General features: G+C 45.4%; 1 protein-coding gene across 4 annotated transcripts in view; it reads right to left on the reverse strand.

Moving 5' to 3' along the window:
• TICRR (TOPBP1 interacting checkpoint and replication regulator) overlaps window positions 1-25,988 on the reverse strand; it is a 1,117,313-nt gene that overhangs the window by 324,683 nt on the left and 766,642 nt on the right. For all 4 annotated transcript variants that reach the window (XM_069624305.1, XM_069624303.1, XM_069624304.1 and 1 more), the window contains exon 16: window positions 18,600-18,690. In XM_069624305.1, coding sequence (XP_069480406.1) covers window positions 18,600-18,690 — 91 coding nt within the window. The remainder of the gene's footprint in view (window positions 1-18,599; window positions 18,691-25,988) is intronic.

The following is a 25,988-nucleotide window of genomic DNA, read 5'->3' on the forward strand; positions in this document are numbered from 1 at the left end:
TACCAGCAAACTGTTACTGCAGGCCTCAGGCACAGAACTGCTCACACCTGCTTCGCTGGACAAAGGAATCAAGCAGGTGGGTAATCTAGAAGCTCTCCTTTGTTCAGCGAAGCGGGTGTGAGCAGTTTTGTGCCCGTGGCCTGCAGTAACAGTTTGCTGGTAAGAACCCTTCCCGGTCCTCGGGGCCTCCATTGAGTTTTTTTTTTGTTGGTGCGTTTGTATCGTTGGCGCCTCAAGCGCGTTGTTTCCCCCTCCCCGCTCCCCCCAGCAGCCACTTCCTGGTCCCCACTCCCTCCCGCCTCCCTGCCTGGTGTTCCTCTCCCTAACACTGCGGTTCCAACGGCAGTAGTGGAAATGCAGCCAGCGCCGAGAGGATGTCGAGACAAGCTTACTTTGGAGTTGATTGGTCCCACCAACTCAAAAAGGGAGAAGTCGTCATTGCAGGGCTTCTCTAGTCGAGGCGAATTCGGAGCTTCAGCACAGCAACAGGGCTTGACCGGTCAAACCAACGGTCCAGGAGTGGCAGTAGGCGTCTCTTCCAAGTTCTTCTTCGATTCCTTCGTTCAGTGGTTGACTCTCTTCTAAGCCAAAGCGCCTTTCCTTTTATGCAGGTTTCTCCCATTCATTCCAGCCTAGCTGTCAATCACATAGCAGGACAGCCAGCCGACCGGCCAATCACCTTTGGGTGCATATCTGTAACCAAGGGGATTAAGCACAGGGAGTTTTGGGCACCTCCCACACTTCCTGCCCCTGCCAGACATACTGGAGCCAGAGGTGGGATTCACTCGTGAATCCCGCCAAAGACAAAACGAAGAAAGGGATCAAACCTGGTTTGGCGCGCAGAGTAAATCTCAAGAAGGACATTTTCAACAAGAAATGGTGAAAAGAGACAACCGGGCCATTTTGACAAAATGGGCACCCCTGGGTGCTTTACTGTGGCTGCGAACGCAGCCCGCGTAAAAACAATGGTAGTAAAACGTAAACCACTGCCACCAGCCATTAATTGTAGAAAGGGTAACAAAAAAGTTACATGAGAAACTAGACAAAGGGGATACTAAGTAACCCCTCCAGCATCCTATGCTAAAATAGTGTGTGCTGGGTCTAGCAAGTTACAAAAAGTAAAGTCAATTTCACTTCACTGCTCTTGGAAACAGTAGTTTCACCAAGAGAAGGTATTTACACCTTTGGGAAATCTAAGACTTCCCTGTGTCACTGCACTGAAGGTGCTGTGTGTCACAATGTAAAGGTGATGCCTATGGATTTTGTCAGACTCCAAGATTAAAAGAAACAGTTTAAATCACAAAAATAAAATGACAGGGTGAGAAAAGGGGCTCACTCTTTCCAGGTCAGAAATTAAAAGTCCTGACGTCCAGCAAAAGAGCTAGGGGTCTCTAAGGTAGGAGGGAATTAGCACATTTTTGAGAATTCTCCCTAACAATTGTCTTTGCAAAAAAATTCAAAAAACTAGTGGCGAGGGACTGTTTTGAAGAATTGTAGACATGTCAGTCATTTTCATGGCTGCCGATTCATGTCTCAATAGAAAATTGCTAAAAATAGATATTGACCACTAACAAATATTTGTATTTACCAGAAATGGTTCAACATGGATCTTTTAGTGTTTTTGTGGCCCCAGATCCTCTTCCCCCCCCTTCATCTAAAGGAAAGGTTTGAATAAGGAATGCACAGACACTAAAAATGTGTGTTTTTCAGGTTTTATTTGTGAAAAGGAAGTAGCAGTTAGTGTTCAGGGGCTACTTTGAGCAATTGTTGCCTACTTTGTGCCTTTTTAGGTCAACATGAATTCACGCACCACCAAAAATAATTTGCCACAATTCCTCAAAATAGCCACGGACTAGTGATACATATTCCCACCCCTGCCCCCACTAAACAAGATTTTGCAGCATAGATATTACCCTCAGGTTGTCTTTGTTGCTATGCCAAAATCGGCTATGTTAGAATAAAACGGGCACTGCAAAATCTGTTATTTGTTTGTAAAATAAAATATTTGGCAGTGGACAGGAGTTGTTTTGGGAAATTGTTGGCACCCTTTAGCCATTTTTGGACCAAGCTTTCACTTGGCATAAAAAAATAAAAATGGGCATGAATTTTGCCACACACTCTAAAGAGCCGCGACCACTCGCACATACTTTTTTCTCTTACACATAAAAACAATACATTATCTTTATTCGTCTGTTCCTGCGCACATGCTTAGATACAGTAAGCAACAGGTGAGAGGGAGGTGGGCGTCTAAGGAGTAGACGATAAGACATTGTTGCACAGTATTGTTACACATTTAAGGCCCTTCCTACTCCAGAGCATTGAGGCCATGCCAATCCTTGCTAGTGTCCACTTTAATGAGACTGTACAACTAGGACTAAACCAGGTTAGGTTACCTCATCAACATATTTTGTTGCACCAAAGTCTTTTACATTTACAAAACCCACAAGTCATTTAGTCTCATGCTGCTTTGCATTCCGATACATTCAGTCTTTTGTTCTAGATGGGGGAATCAAAGCTACAGTTCTGCACTTTTATGATTAGCATATTTCTACAAGGATACAGGTTTGTCGGACTGGTTTATGATGAGTTAAGAGTATTCTCGAAAGACAAAAACACATTTTTTACCAACCAGAGCCCGGAAGATGTATGTGGTCAGAATTCTATGCTTCAGACTGGGCTAAAATCCCTGCACCACCACTTAACAGAAGTGTGTGATCTTAAGCTAAACATTTCATCTCAATGTGGCTTATCTTATCTGTGAAAGGTAGAAGTACTTAGAACAGATTCTGTCAACATTGTACTCTAGAAACAAAATTACCCACTCATATTGCTCTATAAATAATAACAATGACCATCCATGGAAAGCCTAGAGACCATAGACATGGCAGTGGTGCATGGTATAAAACATGACTTCTATTGCACTTCACACATTTGGTTTGCTTTTTGGTTTAGTTATGTGAATTTCTTGTAATATTGCTTTCCATGATAGCATCAAGTATTAAAGACTCATGTCACTTCCTGCAGTATAATTTGTGATTTCACGCTGGTGGCAATACATACGCAAATTAGGGGCCATGTGCATTTGCTTTGCCACATCATAGAACCTGCCCATGGTATTGATAAAGGCCATCATTCAGCACATAAAACCAGAATCTCGCCATCATCTGTATCCGGCTTTCTCAGCAAAAGTGTGCTGGCTATCCCTTTTGAGAAACTGTTCCATCAGTAGCCTGCCTATTGAGAACACTGTATATCCAATGATATTTCAGCTCCAAAAAGTGTACATGTTTCATATACACTGGAAAAACCCGTGTGCACCATTAATTTTCTGAAAAAAATCTATAAAAACTGATATACACCAATTTTAAAATGTTGCGAAAACCAGAAACACTATTTATTATCGGCGACTGAAAACCTCTAAAACACTCTGAACAACTTTCGTCATGTCAGCCTTGATTTTACATTTCAACTTTTTAATTTCTTAATCTACAAAGTATCAAAGAAAAGGTTTTTGTAAAATGCACACATTCTACTGGTTTCTACTGCTATAGTTAAACGTCCAAAGCCCTTAGACAGGACTTTTTTACTCTCTTAAAGTGTTTTATGGCTAAACTCAATTAGTGACTAGGACTACTGATGGGGTGGTCAGGAAAGGACCCAATGAGAAAGAGGGGGTTCGTGTTGTGCGTGCCATATTTGTGAGTAGGTGAGCAGTGATGTTGGCGATATGTAATTTTATATGTATCCTGCGTAGTTAATGAGAATGGGATATGTGTTACTTGTGTTTAGCATGATACATTTATGATTTGCATGTAGATTTGTATTGTATTTCAGATGGCTTCTTGTTTGATAGAGAATTGTTGTATATTAAAATTTTATAAATAAAAATTAAGATTTGCACGCACGAAGCAAGATAAATGTCGAAATCACCAACAACAAACTATAAATACAATCTTGATATGGGGTGCCACGAAGGTTTTATAAGCTGGGCAACAAGGAGCTTCATAATGCGCATGCGAGAAAGGGTATTTATTATGAAGAATCCACCATGAAGAAGACTCTGTAGTTATTAAACATGCATGCACTGAAACGTACATGGGGTATTTACAAATCTATATGCAGTGTGCTCTTTTCATAAATTGGTTAAACCCTGCAGTCAGGGTTTGCGAGGTGAATATTAAGTGACTGGGGAAAAACTGGTTTCACAGGGTTTTGGAGACTGAAAGGAGAGATAATGAGTAACAGTGACATTAGATGGTCAGCCAACAGGCCAGCCCAGGTTTTCTATGGCTTGGCATAGAACCATAGAAAGAAGATGCTACAAGTTACTTACCTGTAACTATTGTTATCCAGCATGGGTCTGGCATGGATTCACATGCTCATGAATATTCCCAGTGGCCAGGCTGGCTGGGAATCCTCTGTAAAAAGAAAAACAAAAAAAGTTTCACGTTCACTTACAAACTGTATTTCTCCTCTAAACAAATCGCTGTCCTCTGGCTCATACTGCCTGCATCCAATGACAGCCGCCTCTTTAAGACCCTGCTCTGGCAGCCATATTCAGATTCGCTAAGCACGTAAAGTGGCAGTATGACCAAGAAGAGCCACAGAGGGGAGGGAGGGATTGCATGTAAATCCATGCCAGACTCATGCTGGAGAACAATAGTTACAGGTAAGTAACTTGTACCTTCTCCAGCACGGGGGCTGGCATGGATTCACATGCTCATGAATAACGAATACACAGCAGTACAACATTACACAAACACGGGAGGTGGCAAGGCTCAACAGAAGCAATCAACTCCTGCCTCTGGAACAGACTCACCTCAAGCAAACATGTAAGGTAGCACTGCTTGGGCGACACTGTACTCCTCCCTGGAATCCCAGACGAAGCAGTAGAACTTTGTGAGGGTGTGCGTGGACTTCCAAGTAGCAGCCCTGCAGATGTCCAGCAGGGGCACACCAGCCAGGAACACCGTTTTCAGGGTGATCTCTGGTGGAGTGGGCTCACCGACCGCTGCCCAGGCCGTCTGTTCGCCAACCGATGACCGTGCATGGATGCAGCTGGTGAGCCACCTTGAGATGGAAGCCTTGGACAAGGCCTTTCCATGCTTCACAGGACAAGAGTTCACAAACAGTTGTGAAGTCTTTAGAAAACTCTTTGTGCTTGCCACGTAAAATTTAAGGGCACGAACAACGTCCGAGTGCAAGGCCCATTCAGCCAGTGACTAAGGCTTTGGGAAAAAGACATGTAACATCAAAGGCTCGTTGAGCTTAAATTCCGACAGAACCTTCGGCATGAAAGAAGGGTGCGTCCGCAGCACCGCTCTCGATTCGTAGAAATTCAGGTATGGCTGCTTGCAGCAGTATATGCCTTGTATCTCACCCACCCTCCTGGCAGAGGTGATGGCCACCAGGAAAGCAGTTTTCCAAAAGAATAACTTGAGAGGGGGCCTGATGCATAGACTCAAAGGGGGCTCCCATGAGCCTCGTCAGCACCACCTTGAGTTCCCATGCCGGGCAGGAGCCTTCATCGGCGGTAAAGAGCGCAAAATTACTTTGAGGAATTCCTTGACAACTCGATAAGACCAAAGAGAAGACCTTTCCGGAGACCTGGTGTAGCAGGAGATAGCCACCAGATGTACCTTGAGCGAGGCGTGTGCCAGTCCGGCCTTAACCAAGGAAAGCAGATAAGGAAGAACCTGCAGGGCTGATACCCTCAGAGGGGTAATATTCTGCGACCGGCACCACATAGCAAAACGCTTCCACTTGTGATCGTAGCACTTTAAAGTCGACAAAGCCCTGACCTTGGCGAGGACCTCCGTGCAGTCCGCAGGCAACTCATACCCTCCAAACTCTAGGGCTGCAGGAGCCAAGCCCTCAGGTTGAGTGATCCAGGGTCGTGATGCAGGATTGCGCTGCCACCTCTGGCGAGAAGATCCGGGAACACTGCTAGCTTGATCGGAGGCAAAAGTGACAGGCTGAGACAGTCCAGATATCAAATCTGCCTCAGCCACGCCGGAGCAATGAGTATCATCCTGCACCGACACTGTCTGGGTGTATTGATGACTTGTAGCAGGAAAGGCAACATAGGAAATACCCTTCCCACGGGAAGGAGAAGTCCCCCAGGCGCCTCGGTTGGTGGAACCTGCTAGCAAACGTCTGGCATTTTGAGTACGCCACCGTTGCAAACAGATCGATCAGGGGCCTGCCCCACTCAGCAAAGATGTGGTCCACCTGGTCCTGCCGAAGTTCCCACTCGTGGCAGGAGTGCAATTCCCTGCAATGGTGTTCATGACTCCCGCTAGGGGAAGAGGGATGAGGAACATTTCTTGTCCGATGGTCCAGCGCCATAAAACCTGCGCTTCCCTGGAGAGTACTGTGGATCGAGTACCCCCTTGTTTCTTGATGTAGAACTTTGTGGTGGTTTTTGTCAGTAAAGATCCTCACCACCTTGCCCTTCAGAGATGAAAGGAAGGACCTGTGGGCTCAGAACACTGCCTTTAGCTCCTGGAAGTTGATATGGAGATCCTTCTCCTCCGGCAGTCCCAGGCCCCTGGCATGCAGATGTCTGGTGTGGGCTCCCCAGCCTTCCAGAGAAGCATCCGTGGTGACCGTTGCCAGGAATGGAGGGTTCTGAAAACCCATACCCTGGGCAATGTTAGAGTGGATGTCCCACCACCTTATCCCCAGACGAAGCTCGTCATCCAGAGTGATCTTGTACGTGAAGTTTCCAGACACCTGTACCCAGCGAGTGTCGAGGAACTCCTGAAGAGCTCATATCTGTAACCTGCAGAGCCGGATCAGGTAGATGCAGGACGACATCATGCCGAGCGACGACTTGATGGTCTGCACCATGGCCATCTTGGTCGACAACAACTGCTGCACCTTCCCCTGAATGGCAACTACCCTCTCCTCCGAGGGTGATGCTAGGCAGGACCCTATTGAGTCTGGCCCCCAGGAACAGAGTGTTCTGAAATGGTGTGAAGCAGGACTTTGGATAATTGATGGAGAATCCCAGGTCTGTGAGCAGCTTGACAGCCACCTGCGTGCATCCGATGGCCAACTCTTGCGAACGGGCCCGGATGAGCCAGTCGATGATGTATGGGTATAAGTGCATCCCCGTAGACGCAGATGGGCTGCCACCGTTGCCAGGCACTTTGTGAACATTCTGGGGGCCGACTTCAAGCCGAAGGGTAGGGCCTTGAACTGGTAGAGCTGCCCCTGCACTACGAAGTGTTGAAACCTCCAGTGTTTTCTGTGAATGGGGACGTGGAAGAAGGCGTCCTCCAGGTCCAGCAACGTCAAGAAATCCACTCTTTCCAGTTGGCCGTGCACATGCTTCAAAGTGACCATCCTGAATTTCTGAGACCTAGGGTACTTGTTCAGGTGTCATATGTCTAGAATGGGCCTCCAGCCCACTTGCCCCAGTCTTCTTACCAAGTACTATCTGGGATAGATTCCGGAGTGTTGGGGAGAATTCTCATTTCTGTGCTAATTCCCTTCAACCTTAGAGACCGCCAGCTCTTTTGCTGGACTTTTAATTGTAACCCTGGAGTGAGCAAGACCTTTTTCTCACTCTATGTTTTGACCAGATTTGGATGTGTTTTCACTGTTTTTGGAATCTGACAAACTCCATAGGCATCTATTTTTTGTATGGTGATGTTAGGGAGAATTCTCTTATAAAGCAAATTTCCCAAACCTAGTGAGTCCCCCAGCAGCTTTGCTGGATTTTTTTTTTTCTTCTCCTGCTAAGAGTGAGACGCTTCCTTTCCCACTCTTAGGCATGATTTGAGGTATGTCTTTGACTTGGTATGTGTTTATGGGCTATGGGGTCTTTTACCCCATAGGGTATCTTCTGTTTTGTATACGTGCTACACAGCACCCTCAGTGCAGTAACACAGGGGTGTCAGTGACTCCCCAAACAGACTCCAAACCCTGGGACTGACTACTGTCTCCCAGGACATGTAAAGTCACCATTGGCTTTATTAGTCCAAAATTGTGAACAGAACCAGTACAAACCATCATATTGTGGAAGTACTGGAAGGGGTTAATTAGATTACCCCTGGGTCTGTTTCCAAGGGGGCACTGTCCAGTCCCCCACTTGTCGGGTTTCTGGCTGGTGGCATTGGTTACCACGCAAAATATTCCACCGGAATATTTCCTATGGGATTTTCCCATTCATTTTAAACGCACCACTTTTTTGGTGCATTGTAAAGATATCGCTGGTTTAATTGATATAAAATCGCCGGACGTGTCTTTGTGCCAGAACTCTTTCGCAAAATGGCGTACGTGTCCGTCTCTAACTCCAACCAAGGTCGGGCCCTTTCTTCCACTTTTTGGCGGGCTCTCCACAGAAGCCCTCCAACTGGTGCCACTCTCTCTGGGATTCACAGGATGTATGGGTGGGGGAATTGGCAGCCTGGACTGCGTCGCACTCTGTCTTGATTGCCCCAGTCACCACTTAGCATGTATGAGTGACAGGTTGTTGAATGGGGGTTTTTCTGCATAAAAGCAGGGCTTTTGGGACTGGAACTTCAGAAGTCGCCACAGGACCTAAGAAATCCGAAGAGGGGAGAAGCTGAGCCATCTGCAACGACGACACAACCGCTGGAGCCCTGCTGCAACGACCTCACCACTTTCCCGACGACAAGAGAAGATGTTCAGCTGCAAGAGTCTCCTCCCTCTGAGCGGGTGGGGACAACCAGTTCGACATTCGCCTTCGAGGACGCCCCTTGGTCGAATCGCCAGTGCCAAGCACCCCGGCGGCCGGATAGCCAAGCTTCAGTCCACTGGGACAGCGAATAAAAGGAGCACACCTTTTAACCGAACGAACTCCACGGCTGGTTTCATACCTGGGCAGTGCATCGACTCCAAGTTTCCTCCTCGACGAGATCTTCTCTTCCCCTGGTCGAAACCACAAACTGCACCCGCTGCCAGGATCAACTGCCGCCGCTGGAGCTTTCTCACTTTTAAAGGTACTGTGTTCCGCCTGGCTTCCCTTTCTTCGGATCGCTAAAGGTGACCCTTAAATCCTTGGCTTTCCAACTGGTTTGGCCCCCAGAACTTCTAACTTTCTTTCGCACCAAACCAACCTCTTTTGAACATTTTCGCAAAGACTTGAGTGCATTTTTAAACTGTGATCTTGGGCACATTTCGCTTGCTCCATTTAAAGTGGCCCTGGCCTATGAACTTTAGCTCTACACTAGACTCTGCCTTCACTAACTTGCTGTGATCTTAGAAAAGTGTTGGGAACTGTTTATTTTCATGACCTGTCTTTTTCTCTCCCTCTAACTTAATTATTGGTGTGCCATCTAAGTTAAGCGCTCGCATCTGTTTTTACAACGAGTGGTGTTCTAACCTATACTTGTCTAATGATTATTAAGGGAGGTGTGCATACTTTATCTGACTGTGTTTGAACTTGCTTTGATTTAGAGTGCTTACTGTATCTCCTAAAGTGTGTTTTAAATAAATTATATACTTTTGATACCAAGCTCTGGTCAGTGTTTGTTTGCTCTGCTGTGTTTTTGGCCTTATTGTGTATGCTCTGTATACTGCCCTACTCATCTTGAGATAGGTCTGACTGCTCAGCCACAGCTACCAGGTAAATCTGGGTGGTGCAGACAGCTACCAATTGGGTTTACTGCTTACTCTTATAGTCTTAAACTTTTTGCAGTGTTCCCCAAGCAAACTGCACAGGATTCTGCCTAACAGGTGACACACAGTCAGAGAAATCCTTTAAAATTCTCATAAGGTTTAAATAATGTTTCTTGTGTGAACTACTATTCAAAATAGTAAAGTGAAATTGATTTTACTGGCCTTTTATCTTTGTCGGTCCAGCACACGCCATTGTATGTGGAGTGCTGGGGGTTACACCTCCTAGCGCCTTATTCTTCATTCTCATGTAACAGTTTTTATGTTACCCTCACTAGTTTAAATGGCGGTGGCAGTGGTTTAATTTTCCTACCATTGTGCTTTTCTACCGCAGGCTGAATCCTCAGCTGCAGTACAGCACCCATGGGTGACCATTTCGACAAAATGGCGCCAGTCATTTGTTCGCCATTTTCTGTTTGTGAGGTTTTTCTTGGGTTTTACTGTGTGTGTTGAGCCAGGTGTGAGCCCTTTGTTTGTTTTGTCTTTGGCATGATTCAGTCCTGAAGCCCACTTCTGGCTCCAGTGTGTCTGGAAAGGCAGGATGTGAGGGAGGTTCGCAAAACTCCCCTGTCCTTTCTCTAGGAATGCCTGAATGCAACCCTGCTTTGTGATTAACAGTCTAGGCTTTGCATGAATCGGGGAAACCTGCTTAAAAAGCCAAGTGTTTTTGGACTAGAGGCAAAGTCGACCACTGGGAGAAATACCCTCCTGGACCTTTGAATTGCCCAGTGAAGCCCTGCTACTGTGCTGAAACTCAATTTGACAGAGGCTTCGGAAGGGACGACTTCTTCCCTTGGGTTAGTGGGACTAATTAACCCTGAGACTAACTCCACTGGACCATCTTCCCTGAATGGCTGTACTTCTTCGCTGCTGCAAGAACCGAGTGTCAGGGGTCGAGAAATCCGTAGTCTAGTGCAACCTCTGAAATCCGGCTGGAAGTTCAAGGACTCTCCAGAAGCGGGGCGACCAGAGCCCAAGTCCCCTCAACAGAGTGCAGGACCCAAGGAGTGAAGGAAGCCCAACCGATACCCGCGACAGTGCTGTTTAGTAAGCTCTGAAACAGCAAAGTGCCGCTGAACTGAAAAGAGCCGTAGCTGCCGACGACCTCCCAACTACCGTCAAAAGGTGCCCCCCAGACGTCCCCCCGACTGAGGCTCAGGAACACTGGGTCTGTACCACTGTAACATGACAGAATTCAGCTGGACCACGCTTCGTCAAACCAGAGGTACTGTTTAGACTTGGGGTACTTACCTCATTGTCTTTTAGCACATGCTTTTCTCACTTGGGAATTGCAGCTGCTTACCTTTAAAGTTGATTCTAACTCGCCTTTCCACAGGCTTAACAGCTTGTGACCCTACAAGTGATTTTTTAACAAACTCTGAAACTTTGTGCAAGATTTTGATTCTAAGAAGTGCCTCAGCTCCATAGACTGTGCTCTAATTGCCTTTGGCTGTCCTGGTTCCCTGCAGACTCTTCTAGCCCATTGACCTTGATATTGTTTGCCCCTCACAGGTGGCAACTTGTTTTAGGCCTGTATTGCTGGGAAAGGCTTGTCTGGATTGCATTGGAAGATTTAAGTGTCCTCACATATACTGACAACCTATTCAGCCTTTTTCCTTTCCTAAACCTTTTCTTTCTCCAACTTCAGAATCTGCTAAATCTAACTAGTGTGATATATAAATGCCATTACTGTCCTTGTGATTGAAGTCACCTCAGGGTGTAGCAAGTGTGTAAGAAGAATATCCAAAGATTATCCACCAACTTGAGTCTGGAAAGTATTTGTAAAGTACATTTACTTTGTTACATGAATTGCCTTTTTAAAGAATGCTTATTTAAAAATTGATGTTAAATAAATACCCATTTATAACTACCTGTATGTGTTACTTATATTTCATTGATACAGCTCACATTTAACCCTCCTGAGAAAGGCCTAGGTGCTCAGTCACACTATCAACTTTGAGTACAGACCTATACCAAAAGGTGGGTTACCTAATAACAAGCAGATCAGTGTTGTGTAGTCTCACACAGTGTGACTGCACCAATTCTTACCAAACAAAGAGCCCCGGAGTCGCTGCAGTACCAGCTCTGTCACCCCCTTTTGTAGCATGGGCCGTACCAACAGCTGAGGGATGTGCTGATCCTGACAGGCCAACGGAGGGATCCGCTGACACTTGTGCTGAAATTCCAGGGTATGCATTTGGGCAAGAGCATCCAGCACTCATCTGTCAGTGATCTTTTACCACTCGCTGACGAATCTCACCAGCCGGCCTCCCACCGGGGTGCATGGGTGGGGGCCCAACGTCTTGGCCGGTTCAGGCTTGTTCCGGTGCCCTGCCTTGCTGGCGACGGTGATGCTGTACTCCTCCACCGTAGGCCTGGGAACAACCTATGTGGGCTTCCTAGGTCGTGGATCTGGTAGGCTGACGCTATGAGGAGAAACCTTTCGAACCCTGCCAGACTGTCCTCTGGAGGAGCGAAAGGAAGAGCGGTGCGGCTGGAGGGTGCCCAGGGAACGGGCCCTCTCCGTATCCGCCTTGATGGCCTGTAGGAACTAGTCAACGACCTTTCCAAAAAGGTTATCTCAGTCGAAAGGCATGTCCAGCATCTTCGTTTGGACCTCCTGGCAGAAATTCGTGGCCTTGAACCAGCCTTGGCAAAGAAGGCAGACACCATTCCCCATCTGCTGAAACCCTGTGTCGGCAACGTCCAGTGCCACTGTGATGGCATGATCCGACACTACCTATCACTCCTGGAAGAGAGCAATTGCCTCCATCCTCTTGTTGTCCGGGTGGAACTCCAAAATCGAACCGAGCTTGTACCACAGCTCCCTGTCGTACCTGGCTACGATCGCCAGGGCGTTGACCGCCTTGGTGGTGGACGCCACAGTGTGTAAATCACTTTCCTCCCCATGGCGTCCATCGTCTTACCTTTGCTGTGCGGGACTGAAGAAGAGGACGGGTTTGAGGACTCATCGCGGCTGCCGCAACCACCAAATCCAGCGATGGTTGTGACCTTGGGCCCTAGGGTAACGGATTCCAGTACCCGGTGCTTCTCCAGGCAATCCCGCTTGGCTGGAGCCGTGGAAGGGTTCTTCAAGAGGGCCAGGTCTGCCTCCCACAAGTTGTCCAGGAGGGGCACCACCATAATTGCCTTCCCTTTGGCCTAGTGCATCTGGTACAGGAAACCCTCCTTCCGGGTGTCTTCTGGTACAAGCAGAAACAGCTCGAAGGCTCTGGCTATCATGGAATGGAACAACCACACCTCGTCCAGTGGGGATGCTCTAGGCTGCAGGGATCTGCTGCTCACTACAACAATATCGTTGTCCATCGTCGTGGCCGTATCCGTGCCTGTACCGTGTCTGGGCCTGCTGGGGCATAGAGGGCCGACGAGGATGTGGAGGTTGAAATGGAGGAGTCGGCTGGCGCTTCCTCTTAGTCAGTTGGTTGGGGCCTGAGGAAACTTAACAGGCCCCTTTGGCATCCTCTTCTGGATGTCCGACACCAGAGTGTGGAAAAGATGTCCAGATCTACATCCCTCGGCTGAGCTGAAGTGATCAGAACAACAAGGCCCTGGGCTGTCGTCCTCCACATCCACGTGGATGGTGTTTAACGACTCTCTCGTCATCCGTGGGCGAAACTTCCATGGCCGGTGACAAAAACTTGGGTTAGTCCAGGGTGTCATTGCCCCCCCCTGCCACCCTTGAGGGGTCGGAGCCGGGCTCAGGGACGGCATTCTCTTCTCCAGCATGCCAGCAGACTTCGCCAAAGTCACTGCTGCGATTTCCCACCTCTGAGGGAGTGAAAAGGTCTGCGTTGTGGGTGTTACCTTTATGGGTTAAGCCCCTTTAGCCTTCTTGAAAGCCGCCACCACCAGCTCTATCGTCACTAAATACCTCGCCTGGGCCAACTGGACTTTCTTGGGCAGTTGGGCCGTCTTCTCCTCCGTCCTTGGCTTCTCCCAGAGCTTAGCCAGATTGGACGATTTCCTTTTCGAGGAGGAGCTCGACCGCTGGCTGGCGTTGGAGGAAAATGGTGATGTTGATTGCGCCCTGTCCATCACAGGACTCTTGTGCGGCGACCCCGATGGAACCGGACCTATGGTGCTTGGCCTAGTCTTTGGCCCCCATGGATGAGGCGCCCTCAAAAAACTTAGAAGCCTGCTCCTCTGACCGGCCGGTCCTGGGTGAGGCATGACCCTGCTCGGAGCACGGGTCAGAGGCCTTGGCGTTCAGCTACGCAGCCGGTCTACTATCCTTCGGCATCTTCTTGGAGAAGCCGAGGCAGATTTTGCACTCTTTCTTGTGGTCTGGATGAAGACCGAGGCGTCGCAGGTATTTGTCATCCACAAACACGTTTCGTAGCCTGCACTTGGTGCAGGTTCTGAAGAGGAATCTTCCGCCTTCCTCCTCCGTCATGGTCGGAGAGCGCAAAGTAGGCCTGATGGCCTCCTGGAAACTTCGATCTTTACCCCTTTGAGGGGCGCTGAAATTCACCGACAACGGTCGGCAGATGGAGAGAAGAGCACACAGGCTCTTTAGAACCTTTTCCACCAGAAAACACGAAAAAACGTAGAAGTACCTTGCAGAGCTAACTCGAGGACTCCCAACACTGAAGCGTGCAGTAAAAAACTGAAGATGGCTGCCATTGGAGGGGCTTAGGGAGAGCTGTCATTGGATGGGGGCTGTAAGACCCAGAGGACAGCAATTGGTTTAGAGGAGAAATACAGTAAGTGAAAGTGAAACCTTTTCTTTTTACCGAGGATTCACAGCCTGACAAATCCATGACCGACCCCATGCTGGAGAAGTAATCTTCTAAGTGCATGGGAGCTTGTTGTTTATTGTTCAGGGGAATCTGGACATTTGCTTTTGACCAGCAATAAATCTGGGGTGAAGGCATGCCTGAGGCCAGAGTTCATCGATACTTCATGGGTTTTGATTGTTTTCTCAGGATGTGACCGTAGGCCATGCGTGTTGAATTGGTAGTTGTTTAGATTAGAGTGTGCAGAGACACCAGCAAGTCGGGGTGGGTGAGATGGTTATCGCCAGCTCAAAAGGGAACATGTTTATTCTTACCCTCCACATTTATTGAAGTATTTTTGCAAACCATGTCCAATTGCGTCCGGGGGTTAGGTCGTCTCAGGCCCACTGGGACTTCCAATGAATTATATTTATATGTGGATCTGTAACTGTGATGTCATGACATACCACGGACACATCCCAGAAAGGGGTCTGTTGTACACATGAGCTGAAGATGGGAGTTAAGATAATTGTGCCCAATGAGAACGTGAGAATTGAAGATTGGATCTCTTTTGTATAGGTTTTTACCAATCATGTGGTTTGTAATAACATATGCGAGTGTTTTAACTGTTTCAAAAATGTATGTGTGGTTCAGGGAGACTCGGGTTATTTTGACTCTATAGAATCATCTAGCCCCGCCTGGCAGATTGTACAATAAAATTGCTTTACTTACAAACATGCACTTGCTTCTTAAGTGGTGGGCCTGCGTTGGGCTAAGGTGATTAAAGGCCCATCCGCACACTACCATGACAACTTATTATATAAGGAGGTCCATCTACAAATGACTGCACGCCTGAATTAGAGATTGCACCTTAAAGGAGGTACTGGACATGCATGAACTAAATACAGGGAGGTAATCATTCTCATGCATAGGAAAACAAATGTTCAGCCTTCAGTTTTCTTTATCTGGATACCTGAGACATCGGTCCCAAAAGAAAAAGACTGCTATCAAAAAAGGTGCAATAATAGAAAAGCTCTGCATGAACACATCAAGTCTTAATTTGAGAATAAAGCAACATTTTATGAATTAAAACAATGCAAGCAATGTTGATGGAAGACTAACTTTTAAATTAGAGATTTAAAATTATGGTATATAGAGAGTGAACTACTGTGCACTTATTTTTCTCCCTATTATGTTCAAGTACACCCCCACCCCACATTCATGTAATAGTCAGTGAGTAGAAATTGCAATTACAAGAAAAAGTAGTAGAAAAGGGGCTTGCAGTGGAATATGAACACCCTCTTCAGCCATTTACATACATCTGAAAAGCCCATCGTCTCCCCTTGTGCTTCTGAATGATCTCATTTATCATCTCGCACAGGCGAGCACTCTCGTCAGACATTTGCTTTTGCTCCCGCAAGAGCGTGTGTATATGTATACATATAAACACCACAGTAAAAGGGCACGTTTGGCACACTTATTATATAAGTGTGATCAATAGGGCGGGAAAAGACAACGTTGTGCTTCTCTTCTGAATTGCGATAAATAGCTAATAGATCAAGGAGCATGGATACCATGTTCATGTTCTTCCAAACTGAGTAGGGCATGAAAAGCAATTGAGATATTTTCTAATAAGGGCACAGATCAGAGAGAATAAAAGCAACAAAAGAAAACATTTTTGGTTGATAAAAATCATCTCGTCGTATGACATAATAGTATAATAGTTGTAGTAGCATAATATGGTAAACAGGGTACATCTTTAGCTGTATTGAAGTGAAAAGAAAATGATGTGTGCATGCCTTCAGAACAAGAATAAAAGCGTATTTTTGTTACTAATAGAAACCTGCAGTAGTACAATGTTGACTGTCTCCATTCTTGCAGATGAGAAATATCACACAATAAGTAACAAAATGGGGAGGTTTGCGGGGCTCATTCTGTCAAAAAACAGAATTGCTTTAAAACATTTAAGCAAGACAGACCATTCAATGTATGGTTTTTGTACTGAGAATGGGTGGCAGTTAATAGTTTATATTATAATACAAGTCGGTGTTTAATATTTCATGTTATAATTTTAAATAACATAGAATGCACTAAACTACCCTTCCAGGACAAACGTACATGACACAAGCTTAAACACTTCTTGAATGGAGGAGTCAACAGCATGGCCCACAACATTTCACTGCATGGCTTCTGCCTGTTTTGATCCCGTCAAATTTCTAATCAAGCCCCTCAACAAATTAATGGGTAGAACAAAGAGAAGCTTAGAATAAGAGTGAATTCCCACAACAGGTGATACACGATTGGTCTTTCTGAATATATTTTCTAGCTCTCTGCTGGGATTACCAAATACATCTCATACAAATTCATGCCCATCTTTCTTTAACCATTAATCATAATTAATGGCTGTTTTCAAAAGTTTTAGTTTCAACCAAGGTTTTGATCTTTAGTTCCTTTTTCTGTTTAGGACCATCTTTTGTAAGAGAATGAGGACAGATACGAGGTTCTTAGAATAATAATTCTATGTTAAAGGTAAAATCTAGGTAATGGATTCTTTAGTGCCCCAGAGGATCCTCCTAAACCCCTTTTTAGCTGGACGCAACGGTCATTAGGTCAGGAAGGGTTAATATAGGACTGTCGCTATGGCAAGCAACAGACTTAAGAAATAACACCTAAAACCTACTGCAAACCTTTGGAAGAGGTACAGTATGTTATTTTGGATGCTTAAGAAGCTTGACAAACCAGATGCATACACATTACCAACCTCACAGTATTCAATGTGTTGTACTTAAACAAGTTGGGACATTTAGCTACAAATTTCAAGGGCAGCATGTTTCTGGCTTCATTTTGGTGAAATTGGAGCGATTTCATTTGCAAATGACAGCCACACCAGGAATCCGTTGAGAGAAGTGCAGTAAGGTTTTGTTTATTTGGAAGAGGACCAGTGAAAAGTTTGACAGCACTGGTTTGATCGGAAGAGGCAGCGGGTTTTAGAGGCAATGTGTTGGCTGCTCCTACACCACCCAATGCGAAATTGGTGACATTCTAAGCACAAATGCGAACTGAGGCATTTTAATTGGTATGGATTTTATGTACAGCCCCGCAATGATGCATGCGTCTTCGGAGAGCAATGGTTTGGGGTTCTGAGACGCATTTTAATGGACTTCCCATCAAGTTAGACACAACTGCTCACTGGCTACGTTACTGAGCACTAATGCTAGACTAAAGTGGAGGACATCCGTAAAAAGTACAGGCCACACACATTAAACTATGGGATGGCTACACAAGTAATTATCAAAAATATGTATTTCAAACGCATGACTAATTAAGGAAAGCAATACAGAAAAAGTAAAATATTTAAAAATATAGATGCATTGCACAACATTGGTGTCCAAAAAGGAAGCCTACCGTGATTTGGTCTCCAAACAGTAATAAACAAGTTCTACTATTGCAAAGGCGATTTGGGGGAGAAAAAAGGTTAGTAAGTAATACTTCTAAAAAAGGCACACTTATACCATTCAAACCACATTAAGAAGTCCAACCCTATTGCCTGGACAAGTGTTCATCAACAGTTTCAGGTAAGCAACTAGTTTTAACTATTTTTGGATAGTTTCCAAGTCAGAGTAATCCCCGGGGAGAGAGCCAATGACATTACAGGCAGGCAGTCTCACAATGCCGCTCTGGGTTGGGAAACTTATCTACCGACTATTTGATGACCCTTACCTGATGTCTGGGAGTGTCTTTAAACCTCATGTCCTGCCTTAACTTACTTTTTACGGGCACCAGTCAGTCCTTAAAGGCTACTAGAGCAGAGCAACCTTGCACACCATTTAAGTCAATGGTGTAGCATTACTACATTAAGGTGAGCACTGCAGTGAAAATTTCTTGCGGCTGTATGGGCATTTTCCCCATAATTGGTAAAGAAGAGAGGCTGATTGCAGTGTTCACCTTATTTTATACTTTTAGAAAAACTGATTAATAGGATTTGTATTTTGAAAAGAGGATGTTGGTGACCGGGACACTATACAAGCAGCACAACATTAAAAAAGTAGGAAGCTGTATCAGTGGTACTTGTATCAAGCATGGTGGACATTGAGAAATGTGAAAAGGATATAACACAGGACCTGTGAGACATTCAAGTTAGTTTGATTTACCTAAACAGGACAAACACCTAGCCAGACATTTAGGAACAATGTATTCATAAAACAAATTACTCACCGGCCCTTGATTTGTTTATGAAGTAGTCTGTTAGAGACCTGTTTGTGAAGTGGTGTTTCTGTAACCTTTTTCGTGAGCAGCTTAAGATTATCTAAAATAAAAGACATTTATACATACTAAATTAAAATTGCAATGCGTAAAAAGCAACATTAAATTGACTTAATTATTTAGTTCCACATACAAATCAATTTAGAGACAATATCACACCAGATGGCAGGATACATATTCCAGCCCTGTGCTCTGTATGTCTGGTTCCCTTCGTAAATCTAGATAGACAATCCTTACGTTTTAGTTGGCCCACTGTTAGGGTGAATTCGCATTCAATGGCTAATTTCCCTTACCTAAGAGTACCCCAACAGCTTTGCTGGATTTGAAGGGTTTGAAGGGTTTGTTTTTTACCTGCTAAGAGTGAGACTCTTTTTCCCACTCTTAGGCATTTTTGCTATGTGTGTCCTAGGCTATTTTTGGGTTTAATGCTTATGGGATTTTCTCAACCCCATAGGAACCATCTTTATGCACATGTGTTACACAGCACCCTCAGTGCAGTGACCCATGGGTGTCGTAGCGACCCCCATACAGACTCCATACCCTGGGACCGACTACTGTCTCCCACGGCATGTAAAGTCCCCATTGACTTTACTAGTCAATTTTTATGAACTAAACCAGTACAACCTATCTTACTATGGAGGTACTGGAAGGGCTAATAGTTTTTCCCCTTTGTTCATTTTCGAGAGTGTACCCTACAGTACCTCTCTAAACAGTTTCTGGCTAGTGGCAGCGGTTACTTCCAAAAATATTCGACCGCAAATATTTCTCTTATAGGATTTTCCCATTGTTCGAGGCTACCACTTTTTCTGACAGCCTCTAACATACCACTGGTGCATTTTAATATTAACTTTGCTCCGGTAGGTTTCATCTGCCAGAACTTTCCTATAACCTATTTTTCGTGACTTTCTCTACAATCCTAACCCAGGTCAGGGATACTTTGTTCGTCCTTTTGGCGGGCATCTGCCAAGAAGCCCTCCTTTCGGCGCCACTGAGTCTGGGGTGGGTCCTTTGTGTGGGAGGGGGAGTAGGATCCTGGACAGCAACTCATGTCACACTCTATCCTGATAGGCCGGTGGGTCTCCCGCTAAGATGACCACACCACTGTGTGAGTGACAGCTAGGCTGTCCTGAGGACTGGAAGAGCAAGACGTGCCACTGGAACTACGGAACCGAAGAGGGGAGAAACCAAAGACACCTGCAACGACTACCACCACCGGTGAAGCCATGCTGCAGCGCCTCACCACTTTTCTCCACACGACGAGAGGAGATCTTCACCTGCAAGAGCCTTCTTCCCTTGAGCTGGTGGGGCCAAACAGTTTGCACATCGCCTTCCCGAACCTGCTTTGGTCAAATCGCCAGTGCCCCGCACTTGGAGACCGTATAGCCACGCAGCTATCGACCCGGACCGCAATTAAAAAGGAGCGTACCTATTAAACTTCGTTTGGCAGCACTGCGATTGGTTTCTTCCCCGAGTAGTGCAGTATCTCGAATCTTCCTCCACGACGAGAGCCTCTCTTCCTCTGGTGGATCCCCCAAACTGCAGGAACTACCAGGAACAACCGTCACCGCAGGAGCCACTTCTTCAAGGTACACTGTTCCACCAGGCCGCCCTTTCTTCCCGGTAGTGCTAAAGGTGTTTTAAATCCTTTACCTACCTGTTGGGTTGGCCGCCCGCTTCTCTTAACATTGTCTGTTCACTTTCTGCATCCACCTTTTCAACATTGTTAACTAAAGACTTGACTGCGGCTACAAGAACATTTTGCTCCTGGGAACTTGCCCTGTACCACTAACTCTGGCACAGGCCTACTGACTCTGGTCACATTTGTTAGACCTACCTTCTCGAGATTGATTCCCAATTCGAACTGTGTGGTGCAACCCTTTCTTATAATTACCCTTTCTTCCCCACTGCCATTTTGCTCAGTTTTCATTTGAAGTATTAGCTATACTGATGCACTGTCTTGCTAAACTGGTTCACAACTGATGGGAAGTGTTGCTAGGGTGTATAAGAACCTATTTCTAGATAACTTGTGTTTTTCCTCCCTTGTGAGAAATTGTAGAGGATCCCTTGTGGTTAGAAGTCACTGTGCCGTTTTGCTCAGTTTTCAGTCTGGTTCACTTGGTCTACAATGTATACAGGGAGTGTGTATATTTTTCTATTTGACTTAATTTAACTTGCTTGATACTTGTGATACATGTACTTTCTTAGAAGTGTATAGTATAAAATAAATATATATCTACTTTTTAACTACAAAGCTTTGGTCAGTGTTTCCTTGTACCATAGTACAGTAGGCCTAGTGTGTAAACCCTGAATACTGCTCATCTCCCTCTTGAGATAAGTCTGACTCTCAGCCACAGCTACCAACTAAATCTTTGTGGTACAGACTGATACCAAAGGGGATTTATTGCTCTCACCTGTAGTCCTAAACTGGTGTAGTGCTCCCTAAGGGAACTGCACTGGATTCTGCCTAACGCAATCTCATTTAGCAATTATTATCAACTGATTGGAGGAGACGCAAGTTAGAACAGAACAAAACGTATTACTTAAGTTGATCCTATCAAAATAGTGTTCATGCAGATTATAGGTCACGTAGTTGGCTAAGAGGTAATAACCATCCTTACGACTTCTCTACTTGATGTCAACCGACAGTCAAAAGCCAAGTGGGAACCTTGGGTATAAAGTTCCTATCAAGAGGGTACCTTAGAACTTGTATAGGCACAACCAGGATTTAGTCTCTCATGGGAAAGAACATGACCCACTTGCGCTCACCAGCTTCTGCCTGACTGAGCAAGATGCTGGTTCAGATGTTGGGCGGTCCACAATGACAAGTGGAGCATGCAATATTAAAGACCAGCTTAATGTTACAGGAAGAGTACGAAGCCAAAGCTGGGTATTTACTTCAAGATCACATGGCTATGTTTCTGTTTGAAACCTTGCTATTCTGGTATTTGTGAATTTCCATCTGCTGGCAGGCAATTGTTGGGTCCATGAAAGATCTGATAAGTGTTCTGCCTATCTAGCATCAAGTCCTCTAATGAAGAGCATGATCTTCAAGCAAGATGGACTGCTGTGAAGCATGCTGTAATGCTGAAGATCTTACAGAGCTGCTAATGTGATGTATGGTTCAGTTCTCTAGTTTGTTGAAGATTTAGCTATGGTACTGAGAGATGCAGACACTGCCCGGGAGGCAGTTAAAGTAGGAGAAGGAAAATATCTTTGTCTCAAGTTGCAAATACATGCCTTGGGCTTAATCGGTGAACAATACTCTCCATTTCTGGTGCTTTCACCATTGTCTTACATTTGTGCAGAGACTCTGAGGCACAGCTTTACTGGAAGGGGAGGATCCTTGAGGGCTTGCAACTTGGCTGTACTGTCCTGGTCAAAAAGTAGGAACTTGCTATATTCCTTGATTTCCTCTGCTCAGTAGAACCAAGATACCCTGTAGAGCTTTGCCATAAGGAAAACTGGTTGCCAAGTGCAAGGCCAGCAGAGCATCCCCACATTTCTTCTTTGGGTAAGCACAATCTTCTGTGCTCTTGGCAAGTTAACGATGTAGGTGCTCTGTTATATACAAAAGTGGTGTCAGTAAGGATCTCTCTACGCTCCAAAGCACATGGTTGCATTAATTTCAACTTATGGTGGCCACCCAATCATTTGGGAAATTAAGCATTCAAAATTGATAGGCAACTTTCATGGTTCAGACTTAAACGTGGAAGACTACTATTTTGGGGTACCATTCAAAAAGGGTCATATCTGATTTTGGCACGCGTAGTCCTTCCTCAATGAAGATGATTGCCATGGCCATTAACTGCACAATCTGTATACCAGGCACTATCTAATTAAACATTCCAGTATATTTGATCCTGTCAAGTCACCCTTAGACAGGGTAAGAACTGCATAAGGGCAGTCTCAACCGGTGGGTGCTCTGCATGTTAGTATGCAGACTGCGAGTTGTATACTAACTTAACGGGAGGGTCTGGCTCTAGTGCTAAGCCCTTCTTTCCACACAGTGAGGCCCAATCGACACTACCACCCCCCCCCCCCACAGCCCCCAATGCAACGAAATTCCAGAGACATGTCCTTTATTCTTATCCCCAGGACCCACCCCCCCGCCCCCTGTGATCCGGCTGACTTAGGTTCCACTTCTCCCAAGTGCTGCTCTCTTACTTCGTTCCTGTTACAACACGGCGGCCTCTCTGAAGCTACTACTAGGAGAGGGAGCCTAGATCATAGAAGAAATTAGTTGGCGCCTGAAAAAGGAGATTTCCTGGGCCTGGGGAACTTCAGCTCCCGTGAAATCCCCATTCTGTTCCACATAATGCATAGGGCATGATCCGACAGATACCCCATGCCAATCCTGCACTCCACCAGGAAGAGAAGCATCTTTGCAACCTGTCCTTGCAATGGATTATGAATTGAGATAAGGAACAAGTTACTTACCTGCAACTACTGTTCTCCAGCATGGGTCTGACATTGATTCACATGCTCATGAATATTCCCTGCCATGCCGGGAATCCTCAGTAAAAGAATAAACAGTTTCACTTTCAAACTGTATTTCTCCTATAAACCAACCACTGTACTCTGGGTCATACTGTGTTGGGTGTCATGACCCACGTTTGGACTATTATGCTGCAACATTTGGTGCTGTGGGCTTAGGAAATCCAAGAGGGCGGAAAAGCCCACATTTGCGCCAGAATCCTGGAGAACTGCGCAGTCTTTGCGCACAACAAAATGGTTGCTGACCTGCCACCCACCAGTGTGAGCGTGAGGGACCGGAAGCGCCATGGGTAAAAGGTGGTGCCCAATGAAAAACAGCAGGGCCTGTTGGCTCAAAAAGCGCTTTGAAATCACCTCTGTTTCTCTGAAATGCAAGCTAAAAATGCCTATTTTAAACATTGCAAGATATTCAAAAATCTCACTGAACACCAGCAGACATTTGGCAGAATGTATTCTTGTGTGCATACTAAATCTGGAAAGAGAAAGAGCCCAAAACAATGTTTATAACAAAACTGGCTGAGCTGTGGATGTCAGCAGCTCAAGTGAAATTGGACTGAAAGACATTAAAATCTAAAAGTTTGAAATAAATAAGTGACCTACTGTTGAGTGTCACATAGTTTTCAACTGTTAAATGTCAGTTTTGAACTTAGAATCAGAGTTCAAGCTGCATGTGTAAAAATTGCAAGTTTGGTTTGAATGTAGAAAACTGGGAACCAAAGTGACATTTAGCTGAAGCCAGGCTTGAAGAGAGTGAATTCTGCCCGGCAACTACCCCTGACAGGAGTTGAAACTTGTTCAGCCACTCTTCCCAGGCCTGGCTGCATTCTGCTGCCCCCACCAAAAGGAGATGACACCTCCCTGATTGAATCAGGGGAGGAGCACCTGGGGACTGCAGAAAACTAAACAAAGCACTGTCCTTGGCCCAGGCAAATGTTAAATTAGGGGGGGTCGTAAATGGGTTCCTCTTGGAAGGAAACAGGGAGGGGCACTGCATCTGTGAGCAAGCTGAGCTTGGGCGAAGTGGATAAACCAGAAATTCCACCATGTGCCTTGGAAAACCACACCACTTTGGGGCCAGAGCATAATTTTAAAGAGATGTATAATTCATAGTGCAGACTTGTAAAAATTATATAAATATCATTCTTGTGATTTTTCTGTGCACATTTTAAGAGGCGTTAGGACTCTGGTATGTTCTTGGGGATAGTAGCGGAAAAAAGGTTGTTACTCCAAATGTATGCATGTTAAAAATCTGACACTATCATCTGAAACCCATATCCCTGGTGCACATTTGTGTAAAATCTGGAAAGGTTTAGGAGGTTATCTGGATGAAAAGGGGAGAATTCTGTCATAAGTGGACACGACATCTTACAAAGACCGGGACCGGATGGTTTGGTGCTACAGAAAATATGTTAACTGGACATATAATATTAGAAAAATGGTACATAGATAAATATGTATTTGGATCAGAAATAGATTTGTGTGCAATTCGACAAGGGGAGGATCCTCTGACCATAAACCTACCTCATCACTCTGACTCACAACCCAGTTCCCCCAATCAAGGGAGAGAGGAGGAACTGGCCAATGATAAGTTGAGAGGGTTGGGCATGCAAAATGAGCCGGCCCACCCACTTTCTAAACACATAAAAGGAGACTGTGCAGGACAGGTAGGGACATTCAATTTCCATTTCCATTTCCTTGCGGAGCACGCTGACAGACTACTTCACATCCAGCGATCCGGACTGACTCCAGCAAGACAGAGACCAGAACTTAGAACTCTGACTCCAGAACTCAAAGCAAAGGACTAACCCACAAGCCGAGTTCTCTTCAGCAGGCCTCAAAACCTAACCAAACTATTCACAGCCTGGCAAGCTGTTTGAATTCTTTGCCAAGAACTTTTGCCAGAACTGGTAGCAGACCAAGAAGGCAGAATTATCCATAGAGACCAGACCCAGACCAGATCGCTGTGCAGTGCTGAGAGCTGACCCCGATCGCTGTGAGCAGAACCAGAGAACCAGTCAGTGGCGAGAGAACCGCAGCCAATCCTGACCCGATCCGTGACGAAGTCGCATTCCTGTCCAAAATATAGTTAGTGCGAGTACTCAGCCAGAACTGTGCAAAACCCAATCTCTTAGTTTAATATAAACTAATTCAAACTATTTTAACCTATTGATAACTGCATCATAGAAATAGTGTCCCTTCTTTTGATTCAAAGCTGCAAAACTGTCATCTGTCATTTTGAAACTTTAAAATTTCATTTCTGAAAAACTACCTTCACAAAATCGTCCGTATCTCCGGAACCGTTTGTCGTAGGAACTAAATTAAAGCTAAGATTCTAAGCTTTCCAACGGGCCTAAAACCGTCTTTCTACTCCTTATACTTCCTCCGTAATTGCGCTCGATGCACGCAACTAAATTGCCACGATTTGACATTTTGCTTAATTTCAGCCATGTGTACAAATATTTGTCCTTGCTTTCCTTTGCTGAAATTCAGTTGCAACCTGACAATCATTCATAAAGCATTGCTAAAGTGATCCTGAACTTATTTAAAGTAGCTATCACTCACCCTGAACCTCTAGAGGGAATAAAAATCATTTTAGCATATTTTTCCCTTCTTTGCATACCACCTTTAAAGTACTTTGCCTGTGTTTAAAATCATCCCTGTTTCTCTAAGCTTGCTAGGGGGGAACTGAATTTGTGTTGAACTGTGATTGTATTCCTGAAGACTGTTACTTCCACCTCCTTACATTGCATAGAGGGGGGTGAATTGCCAAAAGGGAAAAAGTGATTATATTACCTTTTGCTGAAATCATCAAGTTTATTCCTGTGTTGCTTCTTTTCCACCTTGCAT

The sequence above is a fragment of the Ambystoma mexicanum genome, chromosome 11 (genome assembly GCF_040938575.1).
Source record: "Ambystoma mexicanum isolate Mex_15411 chromosome 11, UKY_AmexF1_1, whole genome shotgun sequence".
Taxonomy (NCBI): Eukaryota; Metazoa; Chordata; class Amphibia; order Caudata; family Ambystomatidae; genus Ambystoma; species Ambystoma mexicanum.